This window comes from Orcinus orca, chromosome 4, assembly GCF_937001465.1.
Source record: "Orcinus orca chromosome 4, mOrcOrc1.1, whole genome shotgun sequence".
Classification (NCBI taxonomy): Eukaryota; Metazoa; Chordata; class Mammalia; order Artiodactyla; family Delphinidae; genus Orcinus; species Orcinus orca.
In genome coordinates this window covers 103,081,497-103,099,607 of record NC_064562.1, presented here as the reverse complement: position 1 = coordinate 103,099,607, position 18,111 = coordinate 103,081,497, and the positions used below count along the sequence as shown (strand labels likewise).

The 18,111-nt window shown below is 35.3% G+C and overlaps 1 protein-coding gene across 3 annotated transcripts in view; it reads left to right on the top strand.

The window, feature by feature from the left end:
* ZCCHC4 (zinc finger CCHC-type containing 4) overlaps positions 1–18,111 on the top strand; it is a 47,548-nt gene that overhangs the window by 26,348 nt on the left and 3,089 nt on the right. For all 3 annotated transcript variants that reach the window (XM_033421610.2, XM_004266205.4, XM_033421611.1), the window contains 7 exons: positions 434–506; positions 4,475–4,625; positions 6,189–6,289; positions 13,528–13,649; positions 13,895–13,970; positions 15,418–15,469; positions 15,984–16,128. In XM_033421610.2, coding sequence (XP_033277501.1) covers positions 434–506; positions 4,475–4,625; positions 6,189–6,289; positions 13,528–13,649; positions 13,895–13,970; positions 15,418–15,469; positions 15,984–16,128 — 720 coding nt within the window. The remainder of the gene's footprint in view (positions 1–433; positions 507–4,474; positions 4,626–6,188; positions 6,290–13,527; positions 13,650–13,894; positions 13,971–15,417; positions 15,470–15,983; positions 16,129–18,111) is intronic.

Below are 18,111 nucleotides of genomic sequence, written 5' to 3'. Positions count from 1 at the left end.
ACAGCTGTTGAGAAGAGATGTTGATTCAGTATTTTCCTTAAAATTATTAACTATGAGAGATGTATTTTAATTGCCAGCCCATCTCAAGCTTAAGTTGCATAATAATCTATCAGGAACATGATTATTTATGTAGAATCTTCTGGTCCGTAGGAACCAGAAGATTATATGTGTTTTTTACATATGAGTGTTCTGTAGTTTTGCCACTGGTTTATTAAACTTGGGACCATAATTTAAGTTTGTTATTCATCCTCTGTTGCTGACTTCTTGAGATTTTGGGAAAGTATTCTTTATTTCAAAAAACTAAAGGATGATGAAATTGATTTTATTAAAGGTGTGATTTCATAGTTTTAAAATTTAGTTTACATTTATTTATTTATTTATGTATAACTATGACCAGAGAAGTAACTGCAGTAATAAACAAATTATCTTACAGGTATTCACAGTTTTATATGGAAGATAGTTTTTGCCATTATAACATGTTTAACCATCACTTCTTTGATGGAAAGGTAAGAATTATGACAATTATCTCTTTCTTTTATTGTATTTCCTTCATTATTTTTCTAGGGTCCCTCAGAGCAAATGGTGGCTTTTCTACCATTTATTGATATTTATTTTTGTTCATTCACTGAGTGTGTATTGAGCACCTAGAGGTGATCATGTTATTCATCTTTCATGACTTTTCACTGCTTCTTGGGTGAAGAGCCACTTTCTCACCAAGACTCACGTAGCTGTTTGTGATCTGACCCCTGCCACTCTCCAGCCTGTCCTCTCCCTGTTCCTGCTTTGCTGTTCATGTTCAGGACATATGACCTTCATCTCAAACTGGCCTTTCCAGCACAGGGGCTTTTGCCCATGCTGTTCCCTCCACCTTCTACTCTCTCTTTGCCTTGTTAATGTCACCTCATCCTTCAGAACCCTGTTCCAAGTCACTTTCTTTAGCCTCTCCTGGCCCTCAGACAAGGTCAGGTTCTCCTTTGTAGATTTATGATGCTGTAATTAAATAATTCTGTAGTTAGTTGTTTGCTGTTTGCCTTCCTGATAAATTTCATGTCCCAGTTAAGGGGATTTATGGTTTTATTAAACTAATCCTTAAAAAATAGACAGTGTCAAGAGTTAACTCCAATCTATGAACTCTGGGTGATAATGTGTCAGTTTAGGTTCATCACTTCTAACAAATGTCCCACTCTGGTGGTGCTGTTGATAGTGGGAGTGGTTATCCATGTGTGGGGCAGGGAGTATGTGGGATACCTCTGTACCTTCCTCTCAATTTTGGTGTAAACCTAAAACTACTCTAAAAAAAAATAGCCTTGTAATAAAGGGAGAGTGGTTTAAAAAAATCTTCTTTCAATATGATGTTAATAACATCATTGTGAATAAACAACATAGCAGAGCTGATATTTCTACTCCTAATTTGAGCTCTTTGTCAGTCCCATTACAAAATAAAATCTATAACCAACCAAGTAATCACACCTGACAGGAGGTTGGTCAGAAATGTTTGAAATTATCAAGACTGCTTGAAGCATATCCATACATACATATGATGGGTATATATCAATTTTTAAAGAATTGTGAGTCATGTTTTAAGTATATATTGTGCTTTAAGATATTAGCTAATGATAGAATGAAAACCAAGCAAGACTAAAAAACTAAGCATTCAGGAAATGAAAATAGATTCTAAATTGTTGGTTGGGATTGAAAAAATGAGACTCATTGAAAAGTGAGATTTAGTAAGTATAGCCAGTGATGTACTCCTTCCATCAGAATCCGTTTAGCATGGGGATACATATTTTTCAGCCGCGAAAGCTATGAAAACCGAGTATTGAAGTAAATAACAGAATTAGACTTCACTGTTTCCCAGAGCGCTTGTGTGGTTGATAAACACTAGAATTTGAGAACTGATTCGATGAGCATGAAGGAGAACGAGGAATTGAAAGACCGCTTGACAGAAGATGAAGAGGGGCTTCTCACCTCGGACAGTGAAAGTGGAGAAAAGAGAGGAAAGAAGTGGATTCTGAAGGCATTTCCCAGATGGAAACCAGAAGACTTGGTGTAATTACTCTGTGTACACCTGAAACTAATATAATGTTATACGTCAGTTATACCTCAATTAAAAAAAAAAAAAGAAGACTTGGTGATAAGTGTACCAGGGGTGAAATCAAAGATGACTTGGGGCCGTGACCTGGATTCATCTTCCATTCTTCAAAACAGAGAGTAGGGAAGTGTGGAAGCGACGTTTGGAAATGTTGAGTTTGTGGGGCTGGCACGACATCGACGTGCAAATGTCCAGTGTGGTCTCTTGAAACTGTGGGGCTTTGAGCTCAGGGGGGTTGTCAGCACTGGTGACACAGCTGAGGAAGGAACTGAGTTCATATTACTGCTTGATGCTGCAGTAGTGGGTCAGGTATTTGTTTATTTGTTTTTAATACCAGACCATGATTTTGCTTTTTAATTTGAACAATAAAGACAAGAGTAAAATTACATACCGAAGAGTTGGCTAGCAATTTCATATATCTTAAGAAAGTAACATGTAAGTAGCCTTTTCTAGGAAATTCTATGTAACTTTTATTGAGAGTTTATAGAATTACCTTACAAGTTTCTAGAATAACGGTTGGAATAAGCTGCCAAGACTGAGCTCCATGTTCTGTTTCACAGAAGAAAACAGTCATCCAGCCCAGGCTCTCCTTTCTCTGTATTTTAAGAGCAGCCACTAAATGGCACTGCAACTGTAGAGAGTGACCTACAGAAAACTATTGTTTAATGATTTTACTGTCTCCCCTTTTTCTACCTACTTACGGAGTCAGGGTTTTCAGTAGAGATTACCATCTACTAATCAATCACCAAAGCATTTAAGCGTCTACTAGGTGTCTGTCTGTGAAGACATATAAGCCTTTGAGGTACCATGTGCCTTTGAGGATCTAAGCCTCTGCCACTGCACAGAAGCTCTTCACAGTTCATGGGATTAAAAAGTAGGAGTTTTCTGCACAGGATTTTTTTCATAGCAAATAATACAGTCTTTTGCGTAATAAAAAATGTCATACGCCTTATTGGTAAGGTGGTTAAAGTGTGTACAGAGGGTGGCTATTTAAAATGCCGAGCACTTTTTTATTGATGACTGAGATGAAGAACAGAGTTAAGTTATTGTCAACCTTGGTGGCATAAGCAAGTGTCTGTTTCCCATAGGTGGTCAACATTAGGACCCTCAGCAACCTAGGACGGAACATCCCACCATTGATTCTTACCTGGGAAGATATTCTTTAATTTCTTTTTTAATTTGGTTAAGAGTTCAGGCCTCGTTCACCTATTTTCTTTTTTCTACTTTTAACTCTAAGGGGTTTTAATTAATTAATTTATTTTAAAATTTGTATTGGAGTATAGCTGGTTTACTCCAAGGAATTTGAAGTTTTTCAGTAACATCATCTGTACTTTTAGTCCTTGTTCGTGTAGGCAGGTTAAGGAAGTGCCAGGCAGCACTTGAAAAATGATTAACCTTCTTGACACCATCCTTTGCTGTAGGACTTTGAGGAGGAAGTTAATAAAGACTTTACTAGAGAAAAGGGATTAGGATGTTGTGATTTTTTTTCCTTTCATCAGTTGGGTCTTCTAAGTTGATTTAGTAGTAAAGTAATATATATTTTATTATAAAGTACATATAGGTTTATTAAAGTTTAAATGCCATTAAGCTTTCAAATCTTCTGCCATTTTGTATACTGTAAGTGTTGAGTTGCTTTTATAGATAAGTACTTGAAAGCAACTACAAAGTCAGTAGATTAGAGCTAATATTACAGGTCTGTCTCTTACTGACTTCTCCCAAAGCAAAAAAGTGATAAATATCCTAGACAGTTTTTAATGTTAACTTTGCAATCACTAAAAACACGTCAGCTTGCTGGGAAAATGTGTTAATGGCATGGTTTCATGGCCTGGGTAAGCTTTATTTGTGAGCTTTCATTTATTTACTTTGCATGTTCAAATGTGCCTGTCATTTACCTGGCACTCAAAAACATGTGCATGTTTAACTGGTAATTAGGCTCTCATTAACCTGAACTTATGGTGGTGGACAAACCAGACAGGAAAAAATATGTCTTATTCGTCTTTGTGTCTCCAGTGTTTAGCACAGTCCTTACTTCTATTTGTTCAATTGAATTTAGCATTTTAGATAGTCCTCATGGGTAATGAGTTTCTCTCTTTTAGGTTACTAAATTTAGTTTTTTAATTTAACCATTTGAATGTGTAGTCCTCTGATAGTGATGGTGTTTGAATTTGCAATTTTAAAAACCCACTTATCAAGGAACCCAAAGATAAAATCTTATGGGAGCTGAATGAGAGAGGCTTCAGGATGTCACTGAGGGACTCTGGGGTGGCAGGATGGGTGAAGTTCAGTCCGAAGAGTGAGACTGAGCCTAATGCATTCTCCTCCCAATAGGATGAAGTACCTCCCTTTAGTCCTAATTTAGAAATGAATTTCTGTTTGTTCCAGGCTGCCCTTGAAGTATGCAGAACATTTTTACAGAAGGATAAAGGTGAAGGAGTCATTATGGTGACAGATCCTCCTTTTGGTGGCTTGGTTGAACCTCTGGCTGTTACATTCAAGAAGTTAATTGCTATGTGGAAAGAAGGTCAAAGCCAAGGTGTGTAATTTATTACTTACTGCAAAATAAACATGTATCTATGTATATACTTCCTGTCAAATATTAGCAGAGCTCAGTGAATCAGAGCACTGATAAAATATACATGTCTTGCGTTCTCTTCTTTTTTTAAAAATAGGCTTATTTGATAATAACTTTATCGTCATGATACACTTCGTATTATTCTAATCATGTGTTTTAAAAATGGCTCATAGGTAAAGTATTTGTTTTTGGTGGGCATAAGGGGACATTATGAAGAATAGCCGTGAACTGTTGGCATTTCTTCAGTAAATATTTCCTGAATGGCCACTATGTACCAGGTACTGTTTAGGTGCTGGGAATGGAAGGGTGAACAAGACAGACACTTATCTCTGCCCACTTAGACCTTACATTTCCTCTTCCAAAAGTCTTGCCCAGAACTCTAGGAGGGCACCCAGCCCCTGGTCCACAGCTCTAAACTGTGCCAAGATTTGTGTGGGAAGGTTGGCTGTCCAGTCGCCTAACAGTGGTTATCAGCGTCACATGGATACCCAAGCTTAGAAGTGGGTTAATGACTGGGGGATATTCAGCTTAAAATGGCTTAGAACTTCAAAGTATTTTATGTAATTATCTAATTAGTCAGTATAATCATTTTTCAGTTTCCAACCTGCAAGTTGATAAATGTAAGAGTGTCAGGAATTTGTGATCAAGCTTCTCCATTAATTGTGCTATATAAATAGTGTGCTTTGGGGACAGGATGCAAATGAAATTTAAAACGTGACTCACAGTGCTAAGTATTCCACTTATTTTTGGTTCTGAAGTCTACTTATCAGAGTGGATAAAGTCATTGTTGTTGGGAAAGCAATAAAAAGCTTTGTGAGCTTGAACTGATTCTGCTGCTTATTAGCTGCATGAATTTGAACAAATTGCTTAAATTTTGCAGCTTCAGTTTCCGCATCTGTGAAATGAGATTACTATATTAACATCTAACTCCAGGGGTTATTTAAGGAGATAACATACAGAAAGCACCTAGCATTGTACTAGCCTGTATCAGGTGCTCTGTAATTAATAGCTGTGTCCCCTGTCTCTCATAAAAATTAATTTGGATAAAATTGTTCATAAGAATTTTCCATGATTCAGAAAAGATGGATTCACCCTGAAAGCTGGCATAGTGAGTTATGGCAGAGCTAAGATTCAGACCTAAGGCCTTCTGCATTTTGGTCCAGGTTTCCTTCTTCCATATCATAACCACCTTTGTGCTTCAAAGTGATGCTCATTTTTTATCTCCCACTTTTTTTGTAATATCTTTGCCTTTACCTAGACTGTAGTGATATGCATGTAAAGATAACTTTTACATACCATGTATAGCTGTGTTTAGATATAAAAGAATGTTTCCATTGACTTCTGGGAAAGGTCAAGTTGTAAATGGTACTCTGGTAAATCATCTCTTCGTTTGTATGATTTAAATGTATTGAAGGATTACAATTTCTCCCAATACCATATATTTTCAGTAACAGCTTTCTACTTTATTTTTTTTCTTTAATATCAGTTTCTTATTTTCTTTTCTCTTTTTTTGTGATCCATTAGATAACAGTCACAAAGAACTACCCATATTCTGGATTTTTCCCTATTTTTTTGAATCCCGAATTTGTCAGTTTTTCCCGAGCTTCTGCATGCTGGATTACCAGGTATAGTAAATATTTTGTTTTCTGACATGGTTGGGGAATGGATATTCTGCTTAAATAAATATTCTGATAAGATGATTCATCAGTTTTAGTAAATGCAAACACTATAAGCTGTATGAAACACTAAAACTATATCATATGTAACTTAGTGCAGTAGTTCCTAAACGTCTGTAATCTCTAGGGTGCTTATTAAAAATACAGATTCTTAGGTACCAAAATAAACCTACTAAATCAAAATCAGAGGGTAAAGCCCTAAGAAAAAATATTTTACCAAGTTTCCCAGGTGATTCTGAACTGTAGCCAGGTTTTAGACCAAATGATCTGATCTTTCATCATCACCAGAAGATTGTGCAGCACCCCAGGATCATCATTATGAACATGGGTTTTCTCCATTCAGAGGTTGTAGAGAAGTAAATTGCTTTTTCTGGTGGGTGGAATGCCACGTACACTTAACTTTGCTGCTCAGAGGATGCCAGGAGCTCTAAGGAGGGGTGTGCCCAAGGTTGTGGCATGTCAGAGAAGCAGAGATGCTGAGGTGTGGGTGTGCTGATTCAGGGCAGACTGACTGGACCTCCTCCTTTGCATCCTTGTCCTTCAACTCCTTCTGTTTCAATGTCCACTCTCCTGGATTCATTTCCTTGGGTTCTGAGGTTAACCCTGTTGTCGCCATCACTATGTGTGGTCACCAAGTGGGCACTGCTTCCAGGTTTGTAATGACATTTTTCTGTTTGATTTTTCTGAGCAGTTGACTAGCCTCTGATTCAGGCTTTTCAGCTCTAGAACTGTAAACGTCTTCACTAGTTGTTCCAAGATAGCACTTGTTTCTTTTTTTTTTATATAGTTGATTTACAATATTGTGTTAGTTTCAGGTGTACAGCATAGTGATTCAGTATTTTTGCAGATTATATTCCATTATATGCTATTGCAAGATAATGGGTATAATTCCCTATAGCACTTGGTTCTAATCTTTCTAGTCTTGAAGATATACAGTATTATGAAAATTATTTAGAAATAATGAAACAGTGTTACCAGAAATGAGGGGATAGATCCTACCTGTGATTCTACCTCACATAGCAAATATTATAATTTTGAGGTACAGTTGACTCTTGAACAACAGGAGGATTATGGGTGCAGTTGAAAATTGGTATATAACTTATAATCAGCCCTCTGTATGTGAGGTTTCTCCATATCTGCAGTTTCACATCTGGGGATCCAACCAACTTTGGTTCAGTATTTACTATTGAAAAAAATCCACGTATAAGTGGACCCACGCAGTTCAAACCATGCTGTTCAAGGGTCAGCTGTATTCACATCCAGTCTTTTTAAAAAACACTTTTACATATTTGTAATCATAGAAGATGAATATGAATTCTGCTTTCTTCATTTCTGCCTTATATAAGTGTATATTTTAAAATGTAGCTACATAATCTTATGCTTTTAACAAGTAAATTGTTCCATCAATAGGCTATGTTATCATTCTCTTCTTTTTGGACTTAGAGGTTGCTCCCACCTTTAAGGTACTATAAATAACACTGCCATGAACATCTTTTATTCATATAATTTTTCCATATTTTCCATAACTCCCTTAAAATAAATTTCCAAAACTAAAATAGAATTATAAAAGTTACATTATCAAATTTAATGGACTTTTTTATGGCTCTTGAACCATATTAACAGTGTCCTTTCCAAAAGTGTGTAGCACAAGTCATTTTAACCTTGACTTCTTGAGCTCTGCTTTAGGCAAATCCATACCATATATCTTCTCAAAGCTGGTTTACTTTCCTTTTTAGGGCATCCAGTTTTCTGTTTCTTATCTGAAGGATGCTTCTAATATGGACATTTGCAATGCAGAGATAGCTGACATATCCTAAAGACGTTAACTAAGTAAACTATTTCTGGTTTCCAGGAGCACCTGCTGCCTTTGACAGTGAATAATCATCTAGTACAATGTTTGGCACGTAGTAGGTGCCCTGTACATGTTGAATGAATATTTGAATGAAAAAGAGCACGAACTCTGGAGTTGAAAAGGAACTAGGTTATAATGCTGGTTCTGCCACCTACTAGCTAGTCCTACACATTTTATCTAACTCTCTGAAACTCATCTTACCTGTTAAATGAGCATAGTAATAATATATCTGCTTCATAAGGTTTTAAGAATTATTTGAGATAATACATTAAAAGATTCAGCCTCATCCCTGACACACAGCAAATATAGAAAAAAGGTTATTGCTATAAGCATTGTCGTAACCATCACTATAGTCATCATTCAGATGGCCCCAGAATGGGGGTAAAACTTTTCTTCAATTTTTATGTCAGAAAACACATTATTTTAACTGCAAAACACATCGTTCCTCAGAAAACTGTTTCATCCACAATTTAGAGATGAGTTTTCACTGTGGGCAAGAGTTTCAGTTGGTGAGGAGGCAGAAGAAGGCAGATCCAGAATAAAGCAGATGAGAGTGATTATTAATGTGTAGTAACCAGTTATTGTTTGTTTAGACAGCCTGTGTTACTAGGAAAGAACTTTTCGAAATACTGTAGTTTTAATTTTAAGAACTAGTTCCAAGGTCCAAGCTTACTGAAAGTAATCATATGATTCAGTGCATTGGTGGAAAATGTTCTAATTAGGCCATGTGTATCAGGGTGAAAAGCAGTCTTTCCAATAAAGAGAAAGCCAACCTTTGAGAAGAAGAATTAGAATAAAACCTATAAAACAAAAAAAATCTTCATTTTTTCATGATTCCTATTAAAGATAAGAACACTACTGCCCATTACATGCTCAGTGGGAGAAACTGATTTTGCCAGATCTCCTAGGGTATATGTAAACTTTGTTTGTTGTACCTCCCCTTTGATGATTTTTCTACTATTTTTTTTTTTTGAAACTCTCTCTGGACTTATTATCCTTTCTGAGCCTTTTGCATTCTTTTTTTTTCTTTTGTTACTTTAACTTCATTTTGTGATAATTTTTTTCCTTTTATATTAGCCACCTTCATCAAATGAAAAATTTGAAAGTTTCCTCTCCTCCTTCACAGGTCTTTTCCCATAGACCTTGATTAGGCCTTCTTTCTGACTTTGCCTGAGATGATTATAAGCCCTGAAACCACAATGCAGTAAAAAAAAAAAAAAAAAAAAAAAAATCACTAAATCTCTTTTTTTGGAAATACTTTATAGGTAAGAGGAAGGCGGAAATGCTGCAAATCTTCATAAACTATAAATCATGTAGACTCTTCAGTGATAAAGCACTTGATGAGTACAGAATAAAATAGCTATCAAAGACGTAGAAAACCAAGAGCTTTATTAAGGGCAGATTAGAAAGGAAGGATTTGGTAATGAAAAGAAATTCTGATTTAGAGTCAGAAGAAGTTTGAGTCTTAGCACTGCCTTTTAGAAGATTAAATATAATCTTGAGGGAAGTCACTTTATCTTTCCAGGTCTCTGTTTCCTTACCTATAAAATAAAATGACTAAACCAGAAAAAGGATGCCAGATAAGTTTTACTTTTAGACTTAAGCCTGATAAATTGGTAGTGACTTTCTGGAGAATTTGTTGAGAATACCAGGCTCAGTGGCAAAGAGTAGCGTGACTGATTAGTGATGTCTGCCACAGGGTCAGGGTCAGGGAGTGATGGCATTCAGGTCCTGTATTTACCATATCTGAACTAGATCTTCACACTTCCCTTCCACCTTGAACATGCTATGATCTCTTGTTTCTGCTTAGTCTGGGACATTTGTCTGGATTGTTAAAAGTAGAGATCTTTGTTTTTTTTTTAAGCTGTCTTTAAAAAAATCATCCTGTTTAGAAAACTGTTTGTTTTTCGAGTCTGGTTTCATGTTCAGAAATGAAGAGGTTTTGACAGGAATTTCTGAGAAATGATTGTAAACTATAAGGTGACACGTGAAATTCTCAAAATTCAATATACAATAAACATAAAACATTTAATGGATTTGAAGTGATGAGGAATAACACACACACATATATGTATGTGTATGTCTGTGTAACACATATGATATTTAAAATAAGAGGTTACATGGAATATGGTGTGACTAAAAAACCTTATTGCTATGGTAGAAGTTGATTGATGGAGCTGAAGAGTTCACTTGGAATCTTTTGAATATATTGAAATTAAACAGAACACACTTTAGGGATTTATGAAAATACAAACATGTACTCTGTTTTATTTAAGCTTTGTTTCCTAGCATGATACCTGGAGCATAGTAGGTGCAGAATAATAAATGTTTGTCGACTTGAATGTCTTGTTTTCCGTATAACTAGTTTCAGTCTCATGTTGCAGAAGAAATTTGTGTATAGATAAAATTAAAAGTTAGGAATTGCAGAGATTTTGTGCTTTCCCTCATTTCTATACAGTACTTCATCACATTAATCAGTTCCATGGGAGAAATTTTCTATTCAAAAATGCCTCTCATCATCATTGTGAGTGAAATGTCAGGGATAATGATGGGAAAATGGTGTATCAGCTCTACCACTAGTGATACGCAATTTGCAAAATTGTGTTTGCTTTACAGCACTTCCATAGGAGGTTTATTTGTGTGGATGAAGCTATGAAATATGGATGTATGTTAGAGGTACATTAATTTACCCTAGCAGCATGCATTTTACGTACCATATGTTTATAGTTAATTAGCACAACAAACCCACATTTAAAAATAATAATAATCTCAATTAGGTTATGCAAGATCAAGTAATCAACCAGCTCCCTGACGCACATATTCTCTGACTCCTTAGGTAACCATAAAGAAATTCTTTTTTTTTCCCTCTCTTCCATCTGCTATCTATTATATTGCATGGACTATTCCATTTACTAAAAATCTTTCTAAGATACTCTTTTCCAGCATTTGAAAATCTTCATAAGATTCTCTTGGGAAGAATTCTTTTTCTTATGACACTCATAAATGTTCAAAATATCTTTGTTGAATTTAATATGGTACCATATATTTACTGAATACATAGAGAAGGTGCATTAGGGAAAAATAATGAATTTAAATCATTTTAAAAGAAAACTACTTAAGGTACTATTTTACGGTGATTTTGAAGTAAAATCTACTTTTGTATCTTAGCCTCTAATAGGTAACGTATATTCATAGAATTTTAAAGTTGTAAAGATGCATAGCCTTAACGTAGGCTGACTTCCCAATGTAATAATCCTTTCCACTAAATTCGTGACAAGCAGTCATCTAGTCTCACTTGAATGCTTTCCCTGAGCAAAGTCCTACAGCCTTACAAGGCAACTCAATTTATTTAATAGCTCTAATCGTTAGAAAATTTTCTCATATGGAGATAAAATATGCTCCCTATTAACTTCTAACCATTGGTCCTACTTCTGTTTTCCGAAGCAATAAAGGATAAGTCTAATTTCTATTCCACATGACACCCCTTCAGTTATAACATAGCTATCAGATCCTCCCAGTCTTCTCTTTTCTGAATAAACACCCCCAATCTGTTAAACTATAAGCCCTATTTATTCCCATTACTTTCAATAGAAATGAACTGGCTTTATTAATGTCTCTCTTAAAATGTAGCAGCTGAATGGAGGGCTTCAAATGTGATCTAACTTCGTCTCCCTTCCTTGTTACAATATTACAGTTCTGTGTAAGCCGGCTGTGAGCCCACACCAGTCTTACACCTTTGTGATAGACTGTGGACTCCCCACGTTGGACTGTGCGTGCTCACATGCCGAACGCCCTAGGGCTTTTTTTTTTTTCCGCACTGTCTCTCATTTAGCTGAGTCTCCTCATCCTGTACTTATTTTTTTCCCACTGCTGAAGCTTGTTAATCAGTCTTCCTAAATTTGTTCACCTGTAAATCTAGCAGGCATTGGCATAGCCATAGAGAGAGCTTAGGAATCTCCCTCCCATTAAAGTCCTCTCTTTCCATTGTCACCGATTCCTTACATTTTTGTAATTCTCTCATTAAATAGCTACTTTGCAAGTCAGTTCTGTTGTAAATTCTTAAGTGTAACCTTATTTAGAATCTAAAGAATTTATTACAACTTACTTAAAAGTTGCGATCTACCTGTATTAACCTTATAAAAATCTCATGGTATTCTTGTGGGTCATGTAAAGCAGTGGCTCTCAAACTTTAGTGTGCCAGGAGGGCTTGTTAAAAATAACAGATTGCAGGGTCCCACCTCCAGAGTTTCTGTGTTATTAGGTCCCAGGTGGGGCAAGAATTTGCATTTCTAACAAGGTCCCAGGTGATGCTGACGTTGCTGATCCAGACACCAAACTTTGAGAATTACTGATCTGAAGATGGATGGACTCAGTGGCCAGGTGGATTCATGGCAGGTTTAAAACCAAATTGAGAATGTGTATGGATGATAGGGTGGAGGAGGAGAAGGGAGCAAGAAGCTAATAGAAATCATGCTTGTTGGCCTCAGTTTACTTTCCAGATAATCTGCAGAAATGGAAAGTTGAGTTAGGGATCTTGAGGAGAGAGGTAAACATTCGAAATAGTCATTGTGGGGAAAACAACTATAGTTATTGATTTCCCTCTGCACTCCATCCTTCTATCTGTCTCCACCATATGCCGGGTCCTGAATTCAGTGTTTTACATACATTGTCTCATTTAACTTTCATAACAACTCTAAGGTAAGTATCAGTAACCTCCTTTTCCAGATGAAAATGATGCAGACTTGCCTGAGGTCACATAAAAAGTGAGTGGCAGAGCCACTGCCTGGCCCCCACAAGGAAGTGACCATCACAAAAACCAAGATAGGTGTTTCTCAGTGGGGAAGGAGGAATGCTGGGTTGGCTGTGTCAGAGAGTGATGGTGGAGGGCCACACTGAGGCTGCACTGAGCCTTGGGGAATTGAAAACGGGCATGCAGTGAATTTCACAGGGAAAAAATGAAAAGCCCTATACAAGCTGGCACAGATCATCAAAGGTGGAATGTTTTAATGCCCAAAGCTAAAGTCTTAATTATATAAAAGCCTTTCCTGCAAAGTCTGTTGCATTGGATAAAAGATTAGAGTTGTTTTTTGAATCCTAGGTAACATGAATGTGTCATAACAAATTTTACCTTCTTTATAATGAAATTTTACTCTCATAGAGGCCCCTCTGAGGCTGTTGATTAATAAGTAAACTCCTGCTTTTGAGAACTTCTTATTAAATACTCTGATTTAATTTGTACCTTGGCATCAGTTTGTTCATTTATTGGTTAAAGAATCTTAACGAATGTTGACTCATTTGAGAAATTTTTCCTTTTTAATTTTTTTAAACTTTCTAGGTAGATTATGATAATCATGCACTTTATAAACATGGAAAGACAGGACGGAAACAGTCTCCTGTGCGTATTTTCACCAATATCCCACCCAACAAAATAATCCTTCCTATTGAAGAAGGGTACAGGTAAGAGAGACCTTGAAGTACACAAGTCACTGAAAATAAAGTTCCATATATCTAGCACCAAATGCCTTTCATACTGACTCATGTAGTTCTTTTATTACTTTTAAATTTGGCCTATAATGTTATATTGAATTTAATTTGAATTACACCGAACTTTTGTAACAAATGCCTTGTGAACTTTTATCTACCTTGTGAATCTCAATAAGTATATGCAGCTGATTTCTTCGAGTCTTTTCTTTTCTCCTTAGATTTTGCCCTCTTTGTCAACGATATGTTTCTCTAGAGAATCAGCACTGTGAACACTGTAATTCTTGCACATCCAAGGTACAGTTTTCTTTAGAATGTGTTTTTACTCAAACATATTAGTTTTATTTTAGGTCACTAGTTTCATTACATTTGTTTAATGTTATTTTATTAATATTTTAATTTGTATTATGTATTATCATTTATTAATTATAATTTAATATAATATTTTTTCTCTAATTATAAAGTATGGCAGGCTTTTAAAATACTTAGTTGCCTTCATCATCATTAACAACTATTTGAGTTATTTTTATATGGTACTGTATGACTGCTAAAATTATTAGTGTTTCAAATAAGGCACTAAATAAGGGCTAAATTTTGTTGAGGGCAAAATTAAGGTGTTTCGAATAAGGAATTGAACTATTAGATACCATCACTGTTCTGATGAAGCAATAATTAATAACATGTGCTGTGTATTTACTCCTCACATCACTAGTAGACAGGGCTTTTTACAGATGAGGAAGGACTACAGGGGACACACCTCCTAGTTATTTTTTTAGGAAGGTGGGATCACCTTTAGGTTACTCGGTTATTTTAACTAAATCCAGTCAGAAAGAACACGTGAAGTTTAGTTGGCTGATACGCACGTATTATTTGCCAGAGGAAAGGCTATATTTTTAAAACTATTGGAAAGTACATTTTTTATAACTTTATAATTATATTACTGGTTATACTGGTTTTTAACTATGGTAACACATCTGATTATATATTTCCAATTAGTTTAGAAATTATCTGTATTCTTCATTAAAAAAAATTATGCTCAGATCATACAAAGTACAAAATGAGGAAAACAAAATTTTATTATTTAGAGATGCACACGTAAGTGGAAAAAATAAACAAAAGCAAGGAAGTGACCATCACAAAAACCAAGATAGGTGTTTCAGTGAGGAAGGAGGAATGCTGGGTTGGGAAGGGGCATGTGGGGAAGTGTCTAGAGTACTGATGGTATTGTCTCTTGACTTGTTGGGTTCATCAGTGTTCACTTTATAATACTCGTTAAACTGGACATATGCATCTCATGTACTTCTTTAGGTATGTTTTATTTCACAGTTTTTAAATTACTCAAATAGTAATCTCTATCCTTCTAAATTACATTAAGTTCTCAAATATGAATGTTATTAAGGATTATACCAGCTAGACACATAAAAACTATGAATCATTAATTCTCTTGAAATTTTCATTGAGTCCTTCTTTATGCAGATTGGGTTGCTCGATCTGGAGTGGACTTTCAAGATCATTTAAATCCTCCAGTTTTAGAGTTAAGGAAATTGGGGCCCATCAAGGAGGCGTTTGAGTTGAGTAGAGAAATGCATAAATTAAAATCAAAGTATTTAATAGTAAAGCCCAGGAAAGTGAGAAATAAGGAATGAATAATTTACACAGATTTTAATAAGACATTTTAATTTTTAATTGTGGAAATTTGATTTTTAGTGACAAGTTAAACATAATTTAAAAATTGTTTTTGTAGGATGGCAGGAAGTGGAATCATTGCTTTCTCTGCAAAAAGTGTGTAAAGCCTTGTAAGTATTCAGACTTAAGTGTTTGAGATCTTCTGAAAATATTTGACTTTTTCTTCATCTAATTAGGGTTTTTATTTAACTGTATTTACAAAAGAAAAAAATAATAGAGACTTGCCTTAATTTACTTGCTTTTTAATTTTTACACTTGCCAAAATGTACGTTCTCTCCTTCAAAGAGAGACATGACTTTAACCCTGTTTCAGTGTTGCATTTGCTTTGGCTTTTTTTAACAGGGTTTTGTATCACTCAGCCAGCCCCCATTTTGTCAGTGGCTCTAAGCTCATGACTCAGGGCAGAAGGGCTGAATTTGTTGCCATGTATCAGAAAGAAGTTAGCTGGTTTACATGGAATTCCAACCTCTTAACCTTGGCCTCTTTAGCCAAATTATAATTAGCTATGCAAAGCAATCACAGTATTTGAAGTAAACACTATTCATGCTTCCTTATCATAAAGGTTAATCAAATGAAAAATTATATTACATGAACCTCTTCTAATACCTAATTTTTATTTTACAGCCTGGATCCACTGTAACATTTGCAATCACTGTGCTCTTCCAGATCATTCTTGCAACGGCCCTAAAGATGGCTGCTTTATTTGTGGTGAATTAGATCATAAACGGAGTACTTGTCCTAACATCTTTACGTCTAAGAAAGTTAACAAGTTAGTTGAATTCTTTTATTTACTAGAAAAAATTTTCCTTGTGTATTTGTACAGAGCAATCCACAGAAGTACACAATAATCAGAGGATCCAGAAATGCTAAATGCTAAATTAATTGTTGCTTTCACTGTTAGGTATTGTTTGCATAGATGGGGAGAGGGAGGATATGAAGGTGAGTCAAAGAGCTAAAAATTTTACAGGTAAGGCATGAAAATAACCAAAATATAAGGTAGAAAGTGACTCACTTCCTATATATTTGTGTAATATAGCTGTGTAATTCAGAGCAAGGTTACACCAATGACAATAGTATATTTAGAAAAACTATTGGTATTTCAACTGGGCTAACTTGAATGTTACACTTTTTTCCTTTTAAACTGAAGGGCTTATAGCTATTGAGTCCTCTTGTTTTACTGATGTGAAAACCAGATAGCCAAGTTTAACATTATATGACCGTTGAGATCAGGATAAAAATTTTGAGCTATCATATGACTTGTGATGAAAAAAAATCTATTATTATTAGAAGTATCTGATGGTTTAGTAGCTACTTGTGATTGTATTAGAATTCTTTTCCATTTGTTTTATTTTTGGTCAGTAGAAATCATTTTTTTCCATTAAAGCCCAGCCACTTGAATTCTGCCTAGTATTTAAACTACCTTTTCTATTACTTTTTATCAAATTTACTTTAATAATTATTTCCACTAAGTAATCTAGGGTAGAAGTGGAATTTTAAAAATTAATTAAAGAGGTGTATTGAAGAGTCTTATAAAATATTTTTTTATAAAGCTTTAAGAATAGAATACAACCTAATAAAGGATTGATCTGGGGTTGTTGCACTATTACAATGTAATTCTGCTTGCAAACAACATGCTCAGCCTTTGATTCTGTGATCTTATGACATGTGGAAACCGAATTTGCATTTTGGTAATACAATGTAGGCTCTTTATTGGTTCTTAAATAGCCCTGACTAGTCTATTTGATAGTAATATGTTGTTTTCATTGAGGGAAATCATGTAGTATCTCTTAGTACTAGATTTTATCAATTTTAATTCAAGACCAAATTCCTTAGGATGTGGTATACCTGATAGTTATTAAATAGTACCACTTTCTTCTCTTAGAGAAGACTCCTAAACTGTGAACAGTGATCTTCAGATACTGCTTTCAAAAAAATTTTACAATGAAATTGACAATGCAAAATTTTTTCTTTATAATAGTAAAAAATAATTTTAATAGCTTTTTTAGCATATATGGCATAAAAGATCTTTTCATCTTATATGTTTTATAGCTGTCATGTTAATTTGGTTTTCCTTGGTATTAATTTTCCTGTGGTTGTGATCTGGAATGATGCTGGCTCCCTCTTGTGGTTAGAGCTCATTTTATCAGTTACATAAATACCTATAATTTAGAGGACAAATACTAGGTCAATTTAATTTTAAGGCAAAATGAAACAATCAGTTTATTATACTCAGTTTATCACTGTTGAGAGACGTTATCTCTGGAAAGTTTTGTTTATTCATATTACAAATGAACATTTTCTTTCTGTTTTTGTTTACTGTATCTTCTAGTGAAATCTGGTTCATGTTTAGTTCTTCTGAGTGGACAAACCAAAGAAAATTTGTTTAAATTTTGTATACAGACATGCATAGCTTCATTGACTTTGCCATCAAGAGATTATACTTCATTAAATTTTCTAAATCTGGGCTTCCCTGGTGGCGCAGTGGTTGAGAATCCGCCTGCCGATGCGGAGGACACGGGTTCGTGCCCCGGTCCGGGAAGATCCCACATGCCGCGGAGCGGCTGGACCCGTGAGCCATGGCCGCTGAGCCTGCACGTCTGGAGCCTGTGCTCCGCAACGGGAGAGGCCACAGCAGTGAGAGGCCCGCGTACCGCAAAAAAGAAAAAAAAAAAATTTGCTAGATCATCACTTATCAGGACATTATCCTACTTCTAAAAAATGGCTGGAGGGAAAGGAGATTTATGTAACATGC